Raw genomic sequence first — 25,745 nt, forward strand, 5'->3', positions numbered from 1 at the left:
GGCACTTCGCTTGCAGACACGTGTTGCAGGGGAGCGCAACCTGAGGCAAAACACTAACCTACATTGCAGTGCATTGCCAAGAAATGGCGCATGCGCATTAGTGCATTGCTATGCATGGCAGAGCATTTCACACACATCTGTTGGGAGGCGCCTTGGTGGGTCATCCAGAAAGAATGGCTCCATCCCCCACCAACACAATGGAAGGGCCTTGCTGTTGTATGCACTATGGATGGCAGCACATTGCATGTTAGTGATTGCCACTCGTTGTGTTGCACTGCATGCACATCCATCAGAAAGTAAGTTGGGGTGCAATTCCAATGAGCGTCGTGCGAATCGCCGCAATGCCATGGTAACGCAGACCTCATTTGAATTGCACCCCAATACACCTTGCTGGCGGTAATTGCAATGCAGAGCAATGTGAGGCGGCGCACTAACGTGCCTTGTGGTGCACTCCCAAAAAAACGGTGCATGTATATTGGTGACTGCAACATAAGAGCCCCTGAAAGGTGCGCTGGGGGTGTCATTCAGCATGACCGGCGCCTCATTGGACAAACATGCCATGCATTGCAGTAAAGTGTGCGGTAGCGTGCCGGTTACTGCGGCACATAGTGTGACGGGTCCGCAATTTGTTTTTTAAGTTTATTGAAACTTCATATCCATCCCCATCCACAGGGTGACAACACCGCCGTGAGATTTCACTGCACAATGAACAGCGTTGTCACCCAGCTCAATGAAGTGGAAATGAGGGGATCAACGGATGATAAAAGTACTGTAATAATTAAAGGGCGATTCTTTATTACCCCGCACTTTGCTCACTCCAACCAAAATGTTTTAGAGCCGGGGCGGGGGAGGGGGGGGGGGGTCAGTTTGGAGAGATTCACCCTCACTTCCTATCCCAGTGCCGGTATTCTGACGAAAACTCCAACTTGCCGAGAATTCCAACCACGTCACTTCCATTGACTCTACAGAAGGAATAATTGGAGATTTCCACCACTTGGTGAACACCAGCAGCCTTTACACTCTGATCCGCAATATAATGGGTGGAGATTGTTACTCCGCCCACTATTTGTCACTGCCTTGGAGGCGGCCATGTTGTTGGTTACTAACAATCTGCACTAATTATAGCATCTCCAGGAGTGTAAAGGCTGCCGGTGTGTGAAAACCCCAAGTGGTGGAAATCTCCGATTATTCCCGGTCTACGCTCACCGGAAGGGACGGCAAGTTGGATTTCTCTGGCAGAACTCCCCATTACCAGAGAACTGGAGAATCCCTCAGAGGACAACAATCTGTCAGTGGAAGAGATTTATTTCCTTGTTTTGGGGAGATTTTCTGTGACTTCCTCTGATGAGGTGGGGGGGGGGGGGAATTTTATTAAGAGAGTTAATTTTTTTTTGTTTTCTACAAAAACATTGAAATTTGTATTTTTATATCGAACACAGAAAAGTCTATTGGGGAACGGCGATTCGCGGCCAGGGCGGGGATAACTTTGTACAACAAATGTCTTTTATTGGTTACTTGAAATATGGAATGTCGCAGAGAGAATTTATTCGATGTTTTGTGTCTATTTTGTAAATAATTGTTCAATAAATTTCTGCATTTAGTTTTCCATATTTAATGACTTTACCCTTTATTGAGAAGTCCTTTCCGGTGCCTTCACTCTCCGATGTGAAGATGATGGAAAAATGGATCAAATGTTTACCAAAATTTCCCTTTCCTGGTGCCAATCCATGGCAGCGTACGGAGCTCTGCCACAGCTGTGCCGCCATGTTGGCTCCAGGAAAAAGTAAATTCCACCCTTATTGGACACTATGAAGCCATGGAGAAAACATTGTTGCTTTTTACATCAAGCCCTCGTTCACACTGACTGCGGCTTCTAAATCGTGCGACTTCATCTGAACTCGCATGATGTCAAAGCTGCATTTCAGACCGACGTCAGGGGTGACTTCAAAGACATCACACAGCTTCATGCACAGCCGTCTACTGAAATCGCCAAAAATTAGTGCAGGTAATACAAAAGTGGTGACGGGGACACTGAGGATGGAATGGGAAGGGGTGACGGGGACACCGAGGATGGAATGGGAAGTGGTGACGGGGACACCGAGGATGGAATGGGAAGTGGTGACGGGGACACTGAGGATGGAGACACCGAGGACGGAATGGGAAGGGGTGACGGGGACACCGAGGACAGAATGGGAAGGGGTGACGGGGACACCGAGGACAGAATGGGAAGGGGTGACGGGGACACCGAGGACAGAATGGGAAGGGGTGACGGGGACACCGAGGACGGAATGGGAAGGGGTGACGGGGACACCGAGGACGGAATGGGAAGGGGTGACGGGGACACCGAGGACGGAATGGGAAGGGGTGACGGGGACACCGAGGACGGAATGGGAAGGGGTGACGGGGACACCGAGGACGGAATGGGAAGGGGTGACGGGGACACCGAGGACGGAATGGGAAGGGGTGACGGGGACACCGAGGACGGAATGGGAAGGGGTGACGGGGACACCGAGGACGGAATGGGAAGGGGTGACGGGGACACTGAGGATATCAATCTGAAGAGGAATTTCCTGTTGTGTCTATAGAACAGGAAGTGAACGGTAAATCTTCTGCAAGGAAGGCACCTTGGGGAACATTTGTGGGTATTCAGAACTCTCCTGTCATGGCCGAATACCGAGCCTCAGCGTTCCCCATAGTGCTGGGCTTCTCCATCCCTTCCTAACAACCAGCCACACATTTCTATTGGCCAGAGAGTCTTTCCATGGTAGTGACGGACTGTGATATGGGGGAGGGGATTGAGTTCACTACCTGGAAGTGTGGCACCTCGGCCTGTGAATCCCTCTTATTGGAGGAAGGTAGAGGAGCCCCGGTGGTTCTCTATAAAGTATTATTCCGGTCATTCATGGTTTATATAAGAAGAGACGGGAAGAAATTTATGGAAGATTTATAAAGAAAATGAAAACACGAGAATTATGAAACAATGAGAATTTATGGTGGTGGGGGAAGGGCGGCGCGGTTAGCGGTGTTTTCCGTAGCGGTTAAACCTCTTATACAAATAGCGGATCCGCTTCTCCAGGTTTCTTCTGTCCTCATAGAACATTCGGCTTCCAATCATCATCTTCTTCCTCAGACATCTCTGCAACTCATTTCCCTTCCACCCCCGCAGCCACGAGGGGCCGATGATCAGCTGGGAGGGGTGCGCTTTAAAGTCACCTGAAATAAAGGACAAAAATCCAATTTTATTCTTCTATGACACACACTGTGTATACACACACACACACACACACACACACACACACATACATACATACATACACATATATATATATATATATATATAATATACACACACACAAACACGGAGAGATAGGGATTTGATCCCCTGCAGATTACATAGAAATGGGGGTGTATTTTATATAATATTGACAGAAAAGCAACCAAAAATGATAGAAATGTTATAAATGGAGTTCAGGGAGTAAAATAACGGAATTTTTGTAAAATCTTACCTGTAAAATTCCTTTCTCTGAGTCCTCCGACAGTCGCCGCCCCTTCATATTCATCACCAATGGGTTATGTCCTCTTATCCGTAGGAGTAGCTAGGCAATAGAATATGTTAGTACAAAAGACTTTTAACATATCCCCACCCCCAGGGGGTGGTCCCCTCAGTACATAACCCTCCACTTCCTGTAACCAAACCAGTTTCAGTGAAATAGCAGTAGAGAGTACATGAAAAACCCCAAAAGAGGGGCGGGGGCGGCGACTGTCGGAGGACTCAGAGAAAGGAATTTTACAGGTAAGATTTTACAAAAATTCCGTTTTCTCTTACGTCCTCCGACAGTCGCCGCCCCTTCATATTCATCACCAATGGGATGTCCCCAAGCAGTGTAAACATGAGGGGTGGGAAGAACGCAGCCGCGCCCAAGGCAACGCCGTCTCCCCATCAGAGAAAGGAACCTTACCAAAGGAAGGAACCCAGTTGGGCATAAGAACAAAACACTCGCTCAACAGGAGCAAGAAAACCCAGGGAAAAAACAAATGTCCCAAACAGTCAAAGAACCCGTAACAAGGGCTCTAGGGAACTGCCGCACCGAGAACCTTGCGGCCAAAGGAAGCATCAGCCGATGCCTTAACATCTACTCTGTAGAATTTTGTGAAAGTGTGAACGGTCGACCAAGTCGCCGCCTTACACACCTGGGCCACAGAGGCCCCATGACGACAGGCCCAAGACGTACTCAGAGATCTGGTAGAGTGCGCCTTCACAGGTACAGGGGGAACTTTCCCCTTCAAAGCATAGGCCTGATCAATGGTCTGTCTGATCCATTTGGCGATGGTAGAAGCCGACGCCGCCATGCCCTTCCGAGGACCTGCCGGAAGAACAAACAAGGCATCCGACTTGCGAAAAGACTCAGTCGATTTCAAGTAGACTCTAATCGCCCGGACAACATCCAAGGAGTGAAGCAGCACCTCCGTCGGATGCTTAGGCTTCGCGCAGAGCGAAGGTAGGACAATGTCCTCATTGAGATGAAAGTCCAAAACCCTTTTTGGAAGAAAAGAAGGGTTAGGTCGCAAGACCACCTTGTCCAAATGCACAACCAGATACGGAGACTTGCAGGACAAGGCTGCCAGCTCCGACACTCGACGAGCCGAGGTGATAGCCACCAAAAAGGCGACCTTCTTGGATAACAAAGACAGCGAGATTTCCCTGATCCTTTCAAAAGGAGCACGCTGCAATACAGACAGGACTAGATTCAAGTCCCAAGGGGGCAGAGGGTCCCTCCTAGGGGGGATCAGATGACGTACCCCCTGCACAAAAGTGCTAACCAAAGCGTTAGATGCCACAGGACGTTGAAACAGAACGGCCAAAGCGGACACCTGACCCTTGATCGTAGCCAGCGCCAAACGCTGTTCAACACCCGTCCGAAGGAAGGGCAACACCCTAGACACTGATTAAGTGGTAGGAGAGAAACCCCTGGATTCGCACCAGGCAAAACATGCCTTCCAAGTACGGTAGTAAACCTTCCCCGAGGAAGACCTCCTCGCAGTGATCAAGGTGTGAATGACCTCAGGGGAAAGACCCCTGGTCTTCAGGACCTCGGTTTCAACAGCCAGGCCGTCAAAGCCAGCGACTGTAAAGCAGGATGGAAGATCGGTCCTTGCGACAGAAGATCTTCTCGAAGAGGCAGACGCCACGGGACATCGATTGCCAGATTTACGAGGTCTGCGTACAAGGACCGGCAAGGCCAGTCCGGTGCCACAAGAATCACCGCAGTTGGTTCCGAGTGCAACCTGCGAAGGAACCTGGACAGTAATTGAACCGGTGGAAACGCATACATCAGTCGGTACTGATGCCACGGGGCAACCAACGCGTCCGACGCGTCTGCCCGAGGATCGCGCGTCCTTGCCACGAACCGTGGAACTTTGTTGTGCAGACGAGATGCGAACAGGTCTACCTCCGGAAGACCCCACTTCGCGCACAACATCTGGAAGACATCCGGGTGAAGGGACCATTCCCCCTGGTCCAGGGTCTGGCGGCTCAGATAATCCGCCTGCCAATATTCCACTCCCGGAATGTGAACAGCTGATATTGTCGGGACATGCGTCTCGGCCCAAGACAGAATCGCGGCCACTTCTCGAGCCGCCTGGGCACTCCTGGTGCCCCCTTGGTGATTGATGTAAGCCACCGCCGTGGCATTGTCCGCCTGCACCCTGACCGGACAGCCGTGAAGACTGTCCGTCCCACGACGAAGACAGAGGAGTACCGCTCGCAGTTCCAGAACGTTGATCGGAAGGGAGGATTCCTCCTGCGACCAAACACCCTGGGCGGACAGAACGCCCAGAACACCACCCCAGCCCGACAGGCTGGCGTCCGTGGTGATCACCGTCCACGAAAGGGGACGAAAAGACTTGCCCCCCGACACTGAGGGGGACCGAAGCCACCACAGAAGATCCCTTCTGGTCTGAGAACGCAAGGATATCTGAAGATCCAGAGAGTGCGGTCGCCCGTCCCACTTGGACAATATCTCCGCTTGGAGACCCCGAGTGTGAAACTGAGCGAAGGGAATCGCCTCGAAAACCGAGACCATCAATCCCAGACATCTCATGCACGTCCGAATGGACGAGAACTGATTGTCCCTGAGGGACCTGACTCCCTCCCGAAGAGCCCTGAGTTTGTCGTCCGGTAGGAAGACCTTCGCCTGGACAGAGTCCAGAATCATTCCCAGATACGGGAGGCGGACCGACGGGCACAATGTTGATTTTGGGAAATTGATCGTCCAACCAAACTCTTGCAGAGTCTGCAACGTGACGGACAGATCCTTCACCAGACCTTGGTTGGTCGCAGACCGAACCAAAATATCGTCCAGACATCCCAGGACCGATATGCCCTGGGCTCTCAACAAGGCCAGAACCGGTGCCAGCACTTTGGTGAACACCCTCGGAGCCGAGGCGAGACCGAAAGGCAAAGCCACAAATTGGTAATGATCCTCCGCTATGGCGAATCGAAGGTACCTCTGGTGATCCTCGAAAATGGGGATGTGAAGATACGCATCCTTCAAGTCGATGGAAGCCATGAATTCCCCCGGAACCAGGGCAGCCACCACCGACCGCAGGGATTCCATGCGGAACTTGCGCACCCGCACAAAGCGGTTCAGCGCCTTCAAGTCCAGAATCGGACGTACCTTGCCCTCTTTCCTGGGCACGGTGAACAGATTGGAATAGAACCCCCGAAATCTGTCCCGATGAGGCACCGGGACCACCACACCCTGAGCCCTCAGGTCCTGCACCGCTAGGCGCAGGTCCTGCAAACGCTCCGGGGATAACAGAAGATTTGAGGGAAAAAATCTGCTCATCGGCCGAGAGAGAAACTCGATCTTGTAGCCAGATCGAACGAGTTCCTGAACCCACCTGTCCCGAACCCGGGACAGCCATGGCCGAGAGAAACCGAGCAAGCGTCCCCCCACCCCAGACTCGGGTGAGGGCGCCCCTTCAGGCCGCACTGTTGTGGGCCGCAGAACCGGATTGGCCGGACTTTTGCTTACCTGCCCACGGCTCCTTCTTACCAGGAGCCGCCTTGGGCTTGTGGGATTGAGGCAAGAGCGTGCTCTTACCACCCGTGACTCACTTAATTAGTGCATCTAAGGATTCGCCAAAAAGGCGAGAACCATCATAAGGCAGATTGGCCAAGGTCTTACGGGAAGATTGATCCACAGACCAACACTTCAACCAAACCAGGCGGCGATTTAACACCGCCACACTGTGTACACGTGCAGCCAACGGAACCATATCCAGGTCCGCATCACACAAGTACATGACACCCTGGTGGATTTTATCCACCATATCCAAAGTCGCCTGGGGGGCAGAATCAGCCACCAGGACCCGCCTAAGCACCTGCGTCCAGCTCGCGACCGCCTGGGTCGCCATAAGAGAAGCGAATAAAGCTTTTAACATAGAACCCATAATAGAATAGGTGTGACGGGCAAGAGATTCCATTCTCTTGTCCGTGGCATCCCGGAACACCGGGGTGTCTTCAGCCGGAATCGCAGTGGATTTGTTTAAAACCGCTATCGCATGATCCACCGGCGGTGGAATACACCAGCGCTCATCAGTAGCAGGCGTAAAGGGATAGCGTAGCTTAAAACTACTAGGTACAGCAAATGGCTTGCGTATATTACGCCACTGTTCTTTTACAGCGTTTTGAAAATCAGCAGTGCAGGGGTACACCTGCGACGTTTTGCGCCTTTTCTGCGTCCCATCAGCCGCCAAGGCAGCTGGAGGACATGATTCCTCCTCTAACCGCAGTGTTTGCTTGATAGAAGCAACCAATTCATCCATGAGTGCAAGCTCTTCAGACGAGCCAGGGGGAGAATTATCAACCCCCTCCACCTCAGCCTCCATATCTGACCCGACAAGGTCCAGGGAGGAACGGGACCCCGAAAAGGAGACCCCAGCCACAGCAGCCCCAGCACCATCACCCTCTGAATCAGAGGAAATTGAAACAATGGGCCTTTGTGGATTGAGCAGCCACCAGCATTTGCACCTGAGTCGCAAGGCTAGCCACAATCGCAGCCAAATCCCCCCCCATGGGGGGAGAGTACAGACCCCTGGCTCCCCACTAAAGTTGTAGGAAATTTGTTTTCCTGAGAATCCATGCCCCTGTAGCAGTAAAATAAATGGGTGACCGCCCCTTTAAGAGAGCGCTGCGATCGTAGCCCACTGCACACAAACACCCCACACAAGGGACCCCCACAGGGACAATTAAACCAAGGCAGGATACAGGGAATAGAGGGAAATGAACCTGGATATCGCTGCTGCTGCCTGCGGTGCTCCTGAATGCTGGTATACAGGGCGCTCCATTAAAGCCTATGGAGGCTACAAGAAAATGGCCGCCATGCATGTAAAACATGCGGCCGGAGCGATCGCAGCCAAAATGGCGCCGTTTGGCGCCGAAACTGCCGCTCCCACACCCCATGAGGGTGAAGTAAAAGAAACATCCTAATTGCCCAGCAAAAGGAAACATGTTAAACTGCCGCAGCGGCGCTGTAATGTGCCCCAAGCATGAGAAAACTCAAGCCCCACAGCACACAGCCGTTCACATACAAACTGACACAGAGTGCAGCACAACCCCCCCTCCTGCAGCCCACAGCATGCAACATGAGGGATAGGGAGACAGTAACATTGTGAACACAGGGTAAGGTAACACAGTCCCAGACTGACACCCCCCAGACAGACAGGTCCCCACATAAATGCACTTACCTCTCACATGGCGTGGGGGACCCGCACATGCGAACAAACCGCTGAACATAAGGAAGGGAGAGTCGCATCCAGGACGCATCAGAAGGTGGGTTGAGAAACCGCACAGCGTCCAGTGAGGTAGCCACCTCACCTAGCATCCCTGCACGGAACAGGGATGGGTCGTTCAGATAACTCAGGAGCGATACCTGACTGAACGCTCGATGGCGGGCTGAGAAACCACTGACCCACAGCCTGCTACCAGGGGGGTCAGCCCGAGACGCAGCCCGCATGATCCTCTTCTTCCGAAGAACTAACTAACGCTGGTAAAATAACAGCTAACAAGAAAGAGAGAAAAAACTGAAATAAAATCCAAAGAAAGGAAAGAGAGCTGAGACAAGGTGCCCCAGCATAGAAACTTCCAGCTACTCCTGACAGCTAGACAAATGAAACTGAGTTGGATACAGGAAGTGGAGGGTTATGTACTGAGGGGACCACCCCCTGGGGGTGGGGATATGTTAAAAGTCTTTTGTACTAACATATTCTATTGCCTAGCTACTCCTACGGATAAGAGGACATAACCCATTGGTGATGAATATGAAGGGGCGGCGACTGTCGGAGGACGAAAGAGAAAAGTATTTGATTCCCTACCAACCAACAATAACTCCGCCTCCCACAGACTGGATACAGTCGGTGCTCATGTGGTCACAGATTAGTCCTGTCAGTGTAAGAAGACAACTCGTTATATGTATAGAAGACACCCGCCCACAGAATCTCTTTCCTCCAATCACAGCTCACTATCATGGGAAGACCAAAGAGCTGTCCAAGGATGTCAGGGAGAAGATTGGAGACCGGCACAAGGCTGGAATGGCTACAAGACCATCAGCAAGAAGCTTGGGGAGAAGGAGACAAATGTTCGAGCGATTATTAGCAAATGGAAGAAATACAAAATAACCATCAATGGTCCTCAGTCTGGAGCTCCATGGAAGATTTCTCCTCATGGGGTGAGGATGGTTGAGAAAAGTGAGGGATCCGCCCAGAACTACATGGGAGGAGCTTGTGAATGATCTCAAGGTAATTGGCACCACAGTCCCCAAACAAACCATTGGTAACCCAATACACCGCCATGGACTGAAATCCTACAGCGCCCGCAAGGTCCCCTCCTCAGGAAGACACATGTACAATCATCCCACTCAACATCTAAATGATTCAGAGAAGGATTGGCAGGAGGTGCTGTGGTCAGATCAGACAAAAATTGAGCTTTTTGGAATTAACTCAACTGTGTTTGGAGGAAGAAAAATGCAGACTATGACCCTAAGAACACCGTCCCTACAATCACCCTCCCCTACAGTCACCGTCCCCCCCCCCACAGTCACCATCCCCCCAGGGCAGCCATCAGAAATTTTGGGGCCCCCTTAAACAACTTTAGGCCTGGGCCCCTCGGGGGCTGACCACCAACATTCCGAAGGGCCCGCCCTCTGGCCGTCCCACCAAATCCGCCAACTGGCCAATCCACCAAGTCCTTCAGTGCACTCACTTCTATTTTAACACTCTTACAACGTAATACATGAAAATGAATCCAATCCAGCAAAGCAACATCCCCAAATACTGTATTCAGTAAAGAGACATCTCAATCCAGTAAAGAGACAGCCTCATATTTAGCAAAGAGACATCCCTTCAGCTGCATCGGCTTACTCTGCAGCCGCCCTGCTTTAGCAATTGCTAGTTATTACAGCAGCAACAACTCGGTCTCATTGGTTAGGGCCTGGGCAGCTGGGCCCCTCGGAACGCCTGGGCCCCTACATGTGTATGGGCTGTCCCCCCCTGATGGCTGCCCTGCATCCCCCCACAGTCACCCTCCCCCCCCACAGTCACCGTCCCTACAGTCACCGTCCCTACAGTCACCGTCCCTACAGTCACCGTCCCTACAGTCAAGCACAGAGGTGGAAACATGAAGCTTTGGGGCTTTTTCTATGCTAAAAAGGTACAGCCGACTTTGCCACATTGAGGCCCTGCGCTCTCTGACCCCCTCACTGTGCTTTCCGGTGCCTCACAGCGCTCTCTGGCACCCCCTGTGCTCTCTGACATTCTCCCCCTAGTGCTCCTGACCCCCCTTGCCACCCGCAGCTCTGCTGGGTTCCCCCCTCTCCCGGCGGCTGCAGCGAGGAGATCCGTCAGGATGGAGAGCTGTCTTGGGCAGCTCAGTCTAACGGCCGGGCCGATTTCTTGTCCCAATCCCAGGCCTGGATGGCTGGGCAGTCATGGCTCAGTTATATTTCACACAACTTTTGTCAGGCTGGGCGGTTCGGAGACCCGTGGCTCTGATGGCGGCGCATTCATCGGGAAGCGGTGAAAATCAAGCTGCGTTAGGCCGGCTTACAAAAATCTACACCCCCCCCCCCCCCCCATTGTATAGAGAAAATGGAAGCATATAAATAATAAGAGATGTGATGTGCGCGGCACGCACTGATCCTCTTATTCTATAGGATTATCCCCTCCCCCCCCTTCTGGTTGTGGAATTTCGGTATGGAATGTGGAAGTCGAGGTCCTTCTGATGAGTTTTATATTCGCTGTACTTTGTATTCTCACTCCCCCACATGTGATCTATGAACCCTGAGATTCTGGGGAGCCGCATGCAGAGACCCCGCAATGTACGGATCTGCGGCACTCCGATATTCAACTATTAAAGAGAACATTTCTAATGACAGAAGTCCCTGAGAAATATCCTGAAGTTTGAGCCTTCACCTGGAATTCCTCCTGAGATATATATATATATATATATATATATATATATATATATATATATATATATATTATATACACACACACACACACACACACTATATATTGTGACAGGAAGTCAGGTAAATCTGGGAATGTAGTCACTGAGAGGAGACACATTCCCACCTGCTTTGAAAGTTCACTGATACTATAGGGTGTTGGCTGCAGAGAGAGCCAGCAGGAAGTTGAAAACCATTCAGCTGTTCAGAATGAGGAGATCAAGGACTCTATAATTTGTCCAGAGAAAATCTATTGAGTGCTGCCTCCTGTCGCTGTGTGAGCTGGGAAGAGGAGGACAGACATACGTGTACCTCCCGACGCCGTGTGGGCATGGGAGAAGGACTGCTGCCGCCTGTCGCCGTGTGGGCTGGGAGAGGGAAACAGTCGGATGTGTGCCTCCCGACAAGCTGGTGAGCATGGGAGAAGACCCCCTAAAGCGATGTGAAGCTAAGGAGGGTAACCACGAGTGAAGACGTCTCAAAGGTGAGAAGACAAAGTGTTCCATGTGAAGAGTGTGAAGAGTAAAGGGACCTGTTAAATGAACTGTGTTCAATGTGAAGAATCTGAAGAGTAAAGGATCCTGTTATAAATGAACATGTGCTGTGTGAAAGAAAACAAAGGGACATGTTCAATGGACAATGTTTGTGCTGTGTGAAAAGCAAACAAATGGACATTTGAGTGTCTGCTGTAGGATCAGCAGTGTCGGCCCAACAGTAGGTTGGAAAGACTTCTTAGGTAGGTTCCAGCGTGAGAAGGTAGCCGCCCACAGAGGCAAGGATTTATTTTGTCTTTTATTTTATTTTGGCTGTTTTGATGCTTGCAATTGTGTTAAGTAAATTGCATGAATAAATCAGTCTTGTTTTCAACCTCTAATCGGCTATCTCTCTGTGAAAACGCACCCCCAAAGGGGTCATCCACGCCTACCACCGAGCTAATCCCTTACATATGGTGGAGGTATGCAGTGGGCATAAGCAGAGATCCCTGCAAGGAAGTGCATATGTTTGATGAACTTTATCTGGTGCATGAGATTGCACAATCTATGTGTGCAGGAGAGAAGATCCTGACAGAAAAAAAAAAAAAAAAAGTGTTTTAAAGAGACAGCGGTCTCAAAATTATTTGATGAACTTTGTTGTGTCTGGTGCAAGTGACTGCACAAACTGTGTGCGCAGGAAAAGAGATCCTGCAAGAGAGAGAAAAACTACATGTGTTGAAGAGACAGTGGTCTGAAAATTGTTTGCTGGACTGTGAAAAATTTGTTTGTGGAGTTATTGAAGATGGGGCGGTCCAAACGCCTGAAAAATGCAAAGATAGATGAAATGAGAGACCGGATTCTATGGATGGAGGGGATGTTGCCGTCTGAACCAGCCCCATCCATGCCTAAAGAGAGTCTACTAAAGAGGAAGGTTGTTGTCCCTAGCAACACTGATGAAACTGCTATGGAGACGCAGTGTGCTCAGATGAAAAGTAAACTCAAAATGGAGGAGATGTTGAAACATCTGATTATATCAAATGCAGCTCAACAGCAAGCAAATGCAGCTCAACAGCAGGCAAATGCGGATTTTCAGCAGAGCTTTGCAGCTCAACAAAAGGCTCATCAAGAGAGCATGGCAGGCTGGAAACAGACGCCAGCAGCCAATGGAGGCCATCGGTTTGGAGAAAACCGAGTATGTGTGCAGGGCTGAGTTGGATGCCTTGCAACGGAAAATGGAAGAAAAGGAACAAGCCTTGGAATTGCTTAAAATGGAGCATAGAAACTTGCAGGAAACAAATGAACTACTCAAGTCTCATGTGTTACAGTGGGAAGAATCCACTGCTCTTCTTTTGGTCGAGTTGCAAAAACGCAGAGAGACTATAATGGAGAAAGATACCATCCTCATGGAAAAGGAAAGTGAAATTCAGACTTTGCAGAAGCAAAGTATGGCTGATATGTTGGAGTTGCGTAATCAGCTGGAAAAAAGTCTTCAGTGTTTGGAAGTTACAAAAATAGACCTGCAGGAGTCGCAGGAACAGAATGTTGCTCTGAAAGCGACATTGTCTCTCAGCGACAAAGAGAAAAGTGAAAGAGAGGCTAAATTACTGAGTACTGTGTATGAGCTCACTACTTTAAGCAATGTGGTAAATGAATGGCGTGCGGACTGTGAAAGTTGGAAAGGGGAAGCCCAACGTGTCCAGCAGCAGTTAAAGGAGAAAGAAGCCTGTGTGGCAGAATTACATTCTTATTCCCAGATGCTAGCCAATGAGGTGAAGGCTCTTATGCAGGGAAAAGGAGATTGTGAACATAAGAGGGAAAAAGTAGAGGCACAGCTTCTGGAATCGCAAGTCAAGGTGTCAGAAGGTGACCGATTGTGTGCTAAGCTGTCAGAGAAGGCAAACCGACTGCAGGTTGAGTTGGACAATGTTACAAATCAGCTTTCTCAAGCAGACAGCAAATCTAGAGAAATTGCGGAAGATTTTTCTATCTTGGAATCGCAGCTGCAAGACACGCAGGAACTCTTACAGGAAGAGAGGTGTCAAAGGCTGAGTTTTAGCACAAAGCTCAAACAAATGGAAGATGAGAAAAATGGCTTCCTGGAACAATTAAAAGAGGAGGCGGAAGCAAAGAAAAACCTATCAGAGCAAGTCGCAACATTGCAAGCTCAGATAGCGGATATGAAAAAACGCATGGAAGAAAGCGTTGGTTCATTACAGTGTGTTGAAGATGTGAAAAAGAAGTTTGATCAGATGCTTGGTGAAGAGAAGAATGTGTCTGCAAAATATGCAGAAGAACGCGCCCGTGCAGAAACGGAGGTGCGTGATAACGAGAGCAAAGCCCTGTTCTTGGCTCGCTCTTTGGAGGAAGCTCTAGAGTGTAAGGCTGAACTAGAAAGTGTTAACAAACAGCTGCGTACAGAAATGGAAGAATTGGTCAGCTCCAAGGATGATGTTGTGAAAAGAGTTCAGGAGCTAGAAAAGTCTAAGCGAGCCTTAGAACAGCAAGTAGAAGAGATGAAGATTCCGTTGCAGGAACTGGAAGAGGAATTCCAGGCAACAGAGGATCTGTCCCAAAGAGGGGATAGTGTGCCTGATGCAGTTTTTAAAAGGATCAGTGTTTTGGGGTCTGTCCTGAGTGAGCCTCAGAAATGTGATGACATGTGGCTTGAATCACCCCTTTGGAATAAACCGTTCCTTCAAAAACTTCAAGCATTGGAAAATGTATCATTAGAGCTTCAGCAAACAAAGGAGCTGAGTAAGAAATGTGATGATTTCTCAGTTCAGGCTGAAAACCTAGTGGGGAAAACTAAGGCTGTTGGTGAAAACGTGAAGCAAATGAATAAGTGCCTTTCAGGGAGTGTTTCCAAAATGGAACTGGTGAAAGATGGGTGGCAGAAGTTTGATCGTGATCTTGAGATGCATTCCATGTGGAATTCAGATAGAGAAAAAGAACTAGGTGACCTTGAGCGGTCAAATAGTTCAGCAGAAAGTGCATTGAAGAAACCTGTAAAAGAATGTGTTGCAGTTCCATGCTTCTTCACTGATGCAGAGAGGAGGTCTATAATGGATACCACCCAGATCGCTGGGTTCAACTGTGTTGTTGCCTTTAACCCCTATGTTGGTGGAAGGAAAGTTGATGATGTTCTGGTTGACTACTTCTGTGAAGAGTTTGGCAAGAAATATAAACTGAATATCAAATCAAATAGTAGGCCTTTACTGCGACTCGCTCAGGAGGGCGAAAAGTTTAAGAAGTTGATGAGTGCAAATGCTTCAGATCTGCCTATGAATATGAAATGTTTGGTGAATGATATTGATATCTCTGGGAAAAGGAACAGGGGTCACTTTGAAGAAATGTGTGACAGCCTGTTGTCTCAATTGGAAAATCCTCTGCACAGCATCTTAGAGCAAGCAAAGCTCAAGAAGGAAGATCATTCCCTTTTACAACAAAAAGTCAATGATTGTGTACAGATGTATGGAGAGGCAACTCAAGTCACAGAGGGATGTCAAGAGTCCCTACTTGGAACAAAGCTTAGTGAAGCAAAGGTTCTCAAAGTTTTGTGGAAAACATTTATGGATTGCAGAGAGAGGCGTCTTAAGAATGTTGAAGACATTAAGACTAGCCCAATTGAGTTGCCTATGGATCACGGTCCTCCATGGTGGATTGGACAGACGGTTATGAGGGACAAGCTGTCTGACATTTATGAGAAAGCTGTCAATGAAGATGACAGAAACGAGAAGGAGCAAAATGATGCCAAAAATGCAGTTGAAGAATGTGTATATGAGATGAGAGACAAACTGTGTGGCAGTTATGAGAAATCTGTCAATGAAGATGACAAAACAGTTTCATCCGGAAGCTTGAGGATAATAGGAGGCTTATCAGTGAGTCAGCAGTGCCTGACACATGCGTGCCTGGAAATATGTGTCCCAACCCTAGGGTTGAAACAAGAGGGGGGGTATGTGACAGGAAGTCAGGTAAATCTGGGAATGTAGTCACTGAGAGGAGACACATTCCCACCTGCTTTGAAAGTTCACTGATACTATAGGGTGTTGGCTGCAGAGAGAGCCAGCAGGAAGTTGAAAACCATTCAGCTGTTCAGAATGAGGAGATCAAGGACTCTATAATTTGTCCAGAGAAAATCTATTGAGTGCTGCCTCCTGTCGCCGTGTGGGCTGGGAGAGGAAGGCAGACATACGTGTACCTCCCGACGCCGTGTGGGCATGGGAGAAGGACTGCTGCCGCCTGTCGCCGTGTGGGCTGGGAGAGGGGGACAGTCGGATGTGTGCCTCCCGACAAGCTGGTGAGCATGGGAGAAGACCCCCTAAAGCGATGTGAAGCTAAGGAGGGTAACCACGAGTGAAGACGTCTCAAAGGTGAGAAGACAAAGTGTTCCATGTGAAGAGTGTGAAGAGTAAAGGGACCTGTTAAATGAACTGTGTTCAATGTGAAGAATCTGAAGAGTAAAGGATCCTGTTATAAATGAACATGTGCTGTGTGAAAGAAAACAAAGGGACATGTTCAATGGACAATGTTTGTGCTGTGTGAAAAGCAAACAAATGGACATTTGAGTGTCTGCTGTAGGATCAGCAGTGTCGGCCCAACAGTAGGTTGGGAAGACTTCTTAGGTAGGTTCCAGCGTGAGAAGGTAGCCGCCCACAGAGGCAAGGATTTATTTTGTCTTTTATTTTATTTTGGCTGTTTTGATGCTTGCAATTGTGTTAAGTAAATTGCATGAATAAATCAGTCTTGTTTTCAACCTCTAATCGGCTATCTCTCTGTGAAAACGCACCCCCAAAGCGGTCATCCACGCCTACCACCGAGCTAATCCCTTACAATATATATATATATATATATATATATATATATATATATATATATATATATATATATATATATATATATATATATATATATATATATATATATATATATATATATATATATATATACACACATATATATATATACACACAGCACTTCCTGGTCTGAGAGTGCCGAGGCTCATAGCCGGATATCTGCTGCCTCTCCGTCTCAGGACATTTAAAGTGAGGCTTGGTGATGTCACCACCGTGCTGTTCTCCATTTTTGACATAAAGAGGCCACGGCCCTGCCTCCACCAAGATGGCCGAACCCACACCAAGACACCTAATAAATCTGTGAAAAGTGTGGCTGCATTTGTATTCACCCCCCTTTACTCTGATACCCCTAACTAAAATCCAGGGGAACCAATTGTCTTCAGAAGTCACCTAATTAGTAAATAGAGTCCCCCTGTGTGTAATGTAATCTCAGTATAAATACAGCTGTTCTGTGAAGCCCTCAGAGGTTTGTTAGAGAACCTTAGTGAACAAACAGCATCATGAAGGCCAAGGAACCCCCCAGACAGGTCAGAGATAAAGTTGTGGAGAAGTGTAAAGCAGGGTTAGGTTATAAAAAAAATCTCCCAAGCTTTGACCATCTCACAGAGCGCTGATCAATCCATCATGGGAAAATGGAAAGAGTATGGCCCAACTGCAACCCTTCCAAGACATGGCCGTCCACCTAAACTGACCGGCCTGGCCCCTACCAAGACAGGGCCGTCCACCTAAACTGACTGGCCGGGCCTCTACCAAGACATGGCCGTCCACCTAAACTGACTGGCCGGGACCCTACCAAGACATGGCCGTCCACCTAAACTGACCGGCCGGGCCCCTACCAAGACATGGCCGTCCACCTAAACTGACCGGCCAGGCCCCCTACCAAGACATGGCCGTCCACCTAAACTGACCGGCCGGGCAAGGAGAGCATTCATCAAAGAAGCAGCCAAGAGCCCCATGGGAACTCTGGAGGAGCTGCAGAGATCCACAGCTCAGGTGGGAGAATCTGTCCACAGGACAACTATTAGTCGTGCGCTCCACAAATCTGCCCTTTATGGAAGAGTGAGAAGAAGAAAGCCATTGGTGGAAGAAATCCATAAGAAGTCCCCATTGCAGTTTGGGAGAAGCCATGTGGGGGAGGAGCAAACATGTGGGGGGAGGAGCTCTGCTCAGAGGAGACCAAGATTTAATTTTTTGGCCAAAAAGCAAAAAACTATGTGTGGGGGAAAACTAACACTGCCCATCACCCTGAACACACCATCCCCACTGTGAAACATGGTGGTGGCAGCATCATGGTGTGGGGATGCTTTTCTATCAGCAGGGACAGGGAAGCTGGTCAGAGTTGATGGGAAGATGGATGGAGCCAAATACAGGACAATCTTAGAAGAAAAGACTTGAGACTGGGGCAGAGGTTCACCTTCCAGCAGGACAACGACCCGAAACATCCAGCCAGAGCTACAATGGAATGGTTTCATGTGTTAGAATGGCCCAGTCACAGTCCAGACCTAAATCACATTGAGAATCTGTGGCAAGACTTGAAAATTGCTGATCACAGACGCTCTCCATCCAATCTGACAGAGATGAGATATTCTGCAAAGAAGAATGGGCAGAAATGTCCTCTCTAGATGTGCAAAGCTGGTAGAGACTAGAGTTGGGTGAATGGTTCAGCCTGAGCATCAGTTCCGGCCAACATTGGCTGTTCACCTCGTTCGGGGAATACCTGAATTCGCAGGGTGTTCGCCCCACCGATTGCCTGGCAATGCCCTGCGCACTTCACAGTGCATTTTGCGACCTGTCTAGGCACAGCTTTGCCCAATCAGGGCGCAGTGTAATCTGATTGTTAGGGAGTGGGGTGTGGTAATTACAGATTACCTTCATTGCTGCAGCGTATATGCATTACGTGGGCAGCGAGAGGTTACAATGAAGGCCTCTCTATACACAGAGAGACTTACCTAATATACCGATGTTATCATAGACACCAAACAGCGCCCTCTTCTCATTCCAGCGGTCGGTGTTTTTGGGTTGTGGCACAAAATTGCGCACCAGATTCCGGCATCCTGCAATCACAGCAATAGAAGAGTCAGACACAGAGAGCGACACGAGCGATCCCTTCATTACACTGGATAACAACTACAACAAACTGCCACTGCAGCCAACTGCCACTGCAGCCAACTGCCACTGCAGCCAACTGCCACTGCAGCCAACTGCCACTGCAGCCAACTGCCACTCCAAAATATTTCCTTCACAGTGAGGGAAAAAATAATTTCCTCCCCGGCTGATTTTGTAGGTTTGCCCACTGACAAAGAAATGATCAGTCTATAATTTTATTGGTCGGTTTATTTTACCAGTGAGAGACAGAATAACAACAAAAATATCCAGAAAAACGCATTTCAAAAAAGTTATAAATTGATTTCCATTTTAATGAGTGAAATAAGTATTTGATCTCCGATCAATCAGCAGATTTCTGGCTCCCAGGTGTCTTCTATACAGGTAACAAGCTGAGATTAGGAGGATTCTCTTATAGGGAGTGCTCCTAATCTCAGCTTGTCCTTTCACATGGGCTTTCTGCCTGGCAGACTCTGTTTTGCTTAGTGGGGGGGGGGGGGGGGGGGGGGACGATCCGCCAATCCCCGCTGAGCAGGCGGATGACATTATTGTATTTTGTATGTATTGCACACGGCACTAATAATGTTTGCGTTCTTTCGAGTCCTGATTAGAATTAGCCTGCCTATGTTACGCCCCTTGTTACCATAAAAGTACAATTGTAACAATAATGTGATACCTACATAATCATGTGTATAAAAGCCTTCAATTGTGACAAAAAAACAGAAGAGTTTCTTGGAAATATGTGGAGTGGATCTCTTGTGTCTGTTCCCTACTTCAGCAGTTATTCATTTGGAACCACCAATCATAGGAGTTGCCCATCTATAAAATTTCCATGCCACGTCAGGGCTCATAGTTACATAGTTAGTGAGGTTGAAAAAAGACATCAGTCCATCCAGTTCAACCTATGATGTGTGTGTGTGTTTGCTGTTAACCGTACATTGTATGCCCCTGTATGTTGTACATTGTATACCCCTGTATGTTGTACATTGTATACCCCTGTATGTTGTACATTGTATACCCCCTGTATGTTGTACATTGTATACCCCCTGTATGTTATACATTGTATACCCCTGTATGTTGTACATTGTATACCCCTGTATGTTGTACATTGTATACCCCTGTATGTTGTACATTGTATACCCCCTGTATGTTGTACATTGTATACCCCCTGTATGTTATACATTGTATACCCCTGTATGTTGTACATTGTATACCCCCTGTATGTTGTACATTGTATACCCCTGTATGTTGTACATTGTATACCCCTGCATGTTGTACATTGTATACCCCTGTATGTTGTACATTGTATACCCCTGTATGTTGTACATTGTATACCCATGCATGTTGTACATTGTATACCCATGCATGTTGTACATTGTATACCCATGCATGTTGTACATTGTATACCCATGCATGTTGTACATTGTATACCCCCTGTATGTTGTACATTGTATACCCCCTGTATGTTGTACATTGTATACCCCCTGTATGTTGTACATTGTATACCCCCTGTATGTTGTACATTGTATACCCCCTGTATGTTGTACATTGTATACCCCCTGTATGTTGTACATTGTATACCCCCTGTATGTTGTACATTGTATACCCCCTGTATGTTGTACATTGTATACCCCTGTATGTTGTACATTGTATACCCCTGTATGTTGTACATTGTATACCCCTGTATGTTGTACATTGTATACCCCTGTATGTTGTACATTGTATACCCCCTGTATGTTGTACATTGTATACCCCTGTATGTTGTACATTGTATACCCCTGTATGTTGTACATTGTATACCCCCTGTATGTTGTACATTGTATACCCCCTGTATGTTGTACATTGTATACCCCTGTATGTTGTGGTCATTAAGGTGCCCATCTAATAGTTTTTTGAAACTATCAATGCTCCCTGCTGATACGACTGCTTGTGGAAGAGAGTTCCACATCTTTACCGCTCTTACAGTAAAGAACCCCTTACGCACTTTAAGGTTAAACCGCCTTTCCTCTAGTTTTAGTGAGTGGCCACGTGTCTTATTGTATCTCCTTTCTCTGAATAGTTTGTTCCTTATGCTAGGGTCGCCAGTACAGTATTTGTACATTGATATCATATCCCCCCTCAATCGTCTTTTCTCCAGAGAGAATAGGTTCAGTGTTTGCAGTCTTTCCTCATAGCTGATGTCCTCCATTCCCCTAATTATTTTTGTTGCCCTTCTCTGGACTCTCTCCAGTTCCAGCACATCCTTCCTGAGGACCGGTGCCCAGAACTGGACAGCATACTCCAGATGTGGCCGGACCAGAGTCTTGTAGAGCGGGAGAATAATCTCTTTATTTCTGGAGTGAATCCCCTTTTTTATACATCCCAGTATTCTGTTGGCTTTGCTTGCGGCGGCTTGGCATTGCATGCCACTGCCAAGCCTGTTGTCTACCAGTACCCCCAGGTCCCTTTCCATCCTAGACTCACCCAGAGGTTCCCCCCCTAGTGAGTAGCTTGCTTTCTGGTTTCTGGCCCCCAAGTGCATTACTTTACATTTATCAACATTAAACCTCATCCATGCCACGTCAGTGCCTCAGAAAAGTGTGAGAGGTTGTTAGGAAATTAGATTTGGAATTTGATGTCCCTAGAACCCCTGACAGTGCTCCCTGCATGTTGGGCTGTGGAAAAGTCTCACACCTGTGGTATCGCCATACTCAGGAGGAGGAGCAGAATGTATTTTGGGTGTAATTGCAAGTATGCCTATACCAGGTTTTCTCAACTCCGGTCCTCAGGGCCCACTAACAGGCCAGGTTTCCAAGATAACTGAAATCCATCTCAGGTGATCTGATTTGCTGCTCAGTGATTGCAGTACTCTAGTCTGCATCTCCTCAAGGTAATCCTTAAAATCTGGCCTGTTAGTGTGCCCTGAGGACCGGAGTTGAGAACCTCTCCTCTATACAGTGTGTGAGAAATAACCGGTTATTACAATTTCTTGTGAAAAAAGTTTTTCCAAGAGACATTGGGGGAAAAAAAAATACAAAACTTCAAAAACTGTCCATGCCTCTTCCTAAAAACCTTGGAATGTCTACTTCCCAAAAAGGGGTATTTGGGGGGTAATTGTACTGTCCTGGCTTGTTAGTCCCGGTTCACACTGGGGCAGTTAGGTGACTTATCCGCCTGACAGGTCGCGCTCCATTCAGTGCAATGGAAGTCGCCCCGACTTAGAAAAAGGTCCCCGCACTACTTTGGGGGCGACTTGCATTGACTCCCAGTAGAGAAGTTGTTTGCAACCCGCGCCGAAGTCACTTTAAATGACAATTGCGCGGTCGTGCGACGCTGTACACAAATAAAATTGAATCCTTTTTTCCCCACAGAGATTTCTTTTGGTGGGATTTCATCACCTCTGCGATTTTTACTTTTTTTTTTTTTTTTTGATTTATAAAAACGACAATTCTGAAAAAAAGAAAAAAAAAATAATTTCACATTCTGATATAGAATATTCCCAATAAAAAAAAAAAAAAAGTAAAAATTAAATTTATTCATTTTAGGCCAATTTGTTTTCTGCTACATATTTTTGATGAAAAAAAAAAAAATGGCAATAAGCGTATTTTGATTGGTTTGCGCAAAAGTTATTGCGTTTACTAACAAAGGGAAAGATTTTTGTCATTTTTATTTATTTTACTAGTAATGGCGGTGATCTGCGATTTTTAGTGGGACTGCAACATTGCGGCGGACAGATCGGACCCCTGACTGACATTTTTGACACTTTTGGGGGGACCAGTGACATTACTACAGTAATCAGTGCTATACATATGCACTGTCACTGTACTAATGACACTGGCAGGGAAGGGGTTAACATCAGGGGTGATCAAAGGGTTCAATGTGTCCCTAGGGAGTGCTTTCTAACTGTGTGGGGGATGGGCTTGCTGCATGTACACAGATCTGTGTTCACATCGGTGGATCGCCGTTCTGTCTCTATAGGGAGGGATGGCGAGTCCCGGACCCTCTGATTGGCTCCCCCTCCAGCCAATTGACACATGCGCCCCCCCCCCCACTAACTGTTACATGGCGTGGTGCACAGATACATTGTTTCCTGTAACAGAGCCGACCTCCTGCAGCATAACGAAGGCCGATGGTCAGCAAGTGGTTAAAGTAGAACTCAGGACTAAAACTATTTAATCCTAAAACTGCTCCCACCCCCTTCTACCTCCTAAACTAACTACCCTATAGAAGAAAGATGGCAATACTCCCTTATCCTGAGGGTCACATGATCTCCTGTATCATCCAATGCCAGCTACAGAGGACAGGGCACTGCCTGAGCGGTGACATCCTGAGAGTCAGATGATACCCTGTGTCATCCAATCCCAGTACAGAGGAGAGGGCGCTGCCTGAGTGGAGACACCCTGAGGGTCACATGATCCCCTGTGTCATCCAATGCCGACTACAGAGGAGAGGGCGCTGCCTGAGCGGTGACATCCTGAGAGTCACATGATCTGCTGTGTCATCCAATGCCAGTACAGAGGAGAGGACGCTGCCTGAGCGGTGACATCCTGAGGGTCACATGATCCCCTGTGTCATCCAATGCCGGCTACAGAGGAGAGGGCGCTGCCTGAGCGGTGACATCCTGAGGGTCACATGATCCCCTGCGTCATCCAATGCTGGCTACAGAGGAGAGGGCGCTGCCTGAGCGGTGACATCCTGAGAGTCACATGATCTCCTGTGTCATCAGATCCCGGTACAGAGGAGAGGGTGCTGCCTGAGTGGTGACATCCTTAGGATCACATAATCTCCTGTGTCATCCAATGCCGTTTCAGAGGAGAGGGCGCTGCCTGAGCGGTGACATGCTGAGAGTCACATGATCCCCTGTGTCATCCAATCCCGGTACAGGGGAGAGGGCGCTGCCTGAGTGGTGACATCCTAAGGGTCACATGATTTCCTGCGTCATCCAATGCCGACTACAGAGGAGAGGGCGCTGCCTGAGTGGTGACATCCTGAGGGTCACATGATCCCCTGTGTCATCCAATGCCGACTACAGAGGAGAGGGCGCTGCCTGAGCGGTGACATCCTGAGAGTCACATGATCTGCTGTGTCATCCAATGCCAGTACAGAGGAGAGGACGCTGCCTGAGCGGTGACATCCTGAGGGTCACATGATCCCCTGCGTCATCCAATGCCGGCTACAGAGGAGAGGGCGCTGCCTGAGCGGTGACATCCTGAGGGTCACATGATCCCCTGTGTCATCCAATGCCGGCTACAGAGGAGAGGGCGCTGCCTGAGCGGTGACATCCTGAGAGTCACATGATCTCCTGTGTCATCCAATGCCAGCTACAGAGGAGGGCGCTGCCTGAGCGGTGACATCCTGAGGGTCACATGATCTCCTGTGTCATCCAATGCCAGTACAGAGGAGAGGACGCTGCCTGAGCGGTGACATCCTGAGGGTCACATGATCCCCTGTGTCATCCAATGCCGGCTACAGAGGAGGGCGCTGCCTGAGCGGTGACATCCTGAGGGTCACATGATCTCCTGTGTCATCCAATGATGGCTACAGAGGAGAGGGCGCTGCCTGAGCGGTGACATCCTGAGGGTCACATGATCCCCTGTGTCATCCAATGCCGCCTATAGAGGAGAGGGCGCTGCCTGAGTGGTGACATCACATAAATTTCTATGGGGCTTCCTTTCTCTACACTTAACCCGCTGAGAGCCGATCACATGACTGGAGAGCCCCGCCCCTTCCCCCTCCCAACTTGTGTGAGGTACAACAGATAACCCCTCCCCCCAGGAAACTTACCCAGAGAGAAGGAGCGGGAGGACTGAGAAACCAGAGGACACGCCCAGCGTCCCGCCCCCAACAAATGTGTCACCGCCCACATCTGGGAGGAGAGAAAAACACAAATCAGAGACATCAAAGAGGGGGAGGAGCAAAATAATCACAGGGGGGGGGGGAGCAAAATAATCACAGAGAGAGACTGCAACCAATCACAGCGAGTGTTACATTGTATCCATCCCATATATAGAAGTGTTACATTGTATTCATCCCATATATAGAAGTGTTACATTGTATCCATCCCACATATAGAAGTGTTACATTGTATTCATCCCATATATAGAGTGTTACATTGTATCCATCCCATATATAGAGTGTTACATTGTATCCATCCCATATATAGAAGTGTTACATTGTATCCGTCCCATATATAGAAGTGTTACATTGTATCCGTCCCATATATAGAGTGTTACATTGTATTCATCCCATATATAGAATGTTACATTGTATTCCTCCCATATATAGAAGTGTTACATTGTATTCCTCCCATATATAGAAGTGTTACATTGTATCCATCCCATATATAGAAGTGTTACATTGTATTCATCCCATATATAGAATGTTACATTGTATTCCTCCCATATATAGAAGTGTTACATTGTATCCATCCCATATATAGAAGTGTTACATTGTATCCATCCCATATATAGAATGTTACATTGTATCCATCCCATATATAGAATGTTACATTGTATCCATCCCATATATAGAAGTGTTACATTGTATCCATCCCATATATAGAAGTGTTACATTGTATCCATCCCATATATAGAAGTGTTACATTGTATCCATCCCATATATAGAAGTGTTACATTGTATCCATCCCATATATAGAGTGTTACATTGTATCCATCCCATATATAGAAGTGTTACATTGTATCCATCCCATATATAGAAGTGTTACATTGTATCCATCCCATATATAGAATGTTACATTGTATTCATCCCATATATAGAAGTGTTACATTGTATCCATCCCATATATAGAGTGTTACATTGTATTCATCCCA

At 48.0% G+C, this 25,745-nt stretch overlaps 1 protein-coding gene across 1 annotated transcript in view; it reads right to left on the bottom strand.

Annotated features, from left to right (window-relative positions):
• Window positions 1-2,970: 2,970 nt before the first annotated feature.
• Window positions 2,971-25,745, bottom strand: part of MRPL51 (mitochondrial ribosomal protein L51) — a 156,787-nt gene continuing 134,012 nt past the window's right edge. Inside the window, exons 2-4 of the mRNA XM_082269161.1 lie at window positions 24,700-24,783; window positions 18,783-18,887; window positions 2,971-3,213 (exon numbers count right to left, since the gene is read on the bottom strand). Coding sequence (XP_082125287.1) covers window positions 3,017-3,213; window positions 18,783-18,887; window positions 24,700-24,781 — 384 coding nt within the window. The 5' untranslated portion in view covers window positions 24,782-24,783 and the 3' untranslated portion in view covers window positions 2,971-3,016. The remainder of the gene's footprint in view (window positions 3,214-18,782; window positions 18,888-24,699; window positions 24,784-25,745) is intronic.

The sequence above is a fragment of the Pelophylax lessonae genome (assembly GCF_965119305.1).
Source record: "Pelophylax lessonae genome assembly, chromosome: 9".
NCBI classification, from domain to species: Eukaryota; Metazoa; Chordata; class Amphibia; order Anura; family Ranidae; genus Pelophylax; species Pelophylax lessonae.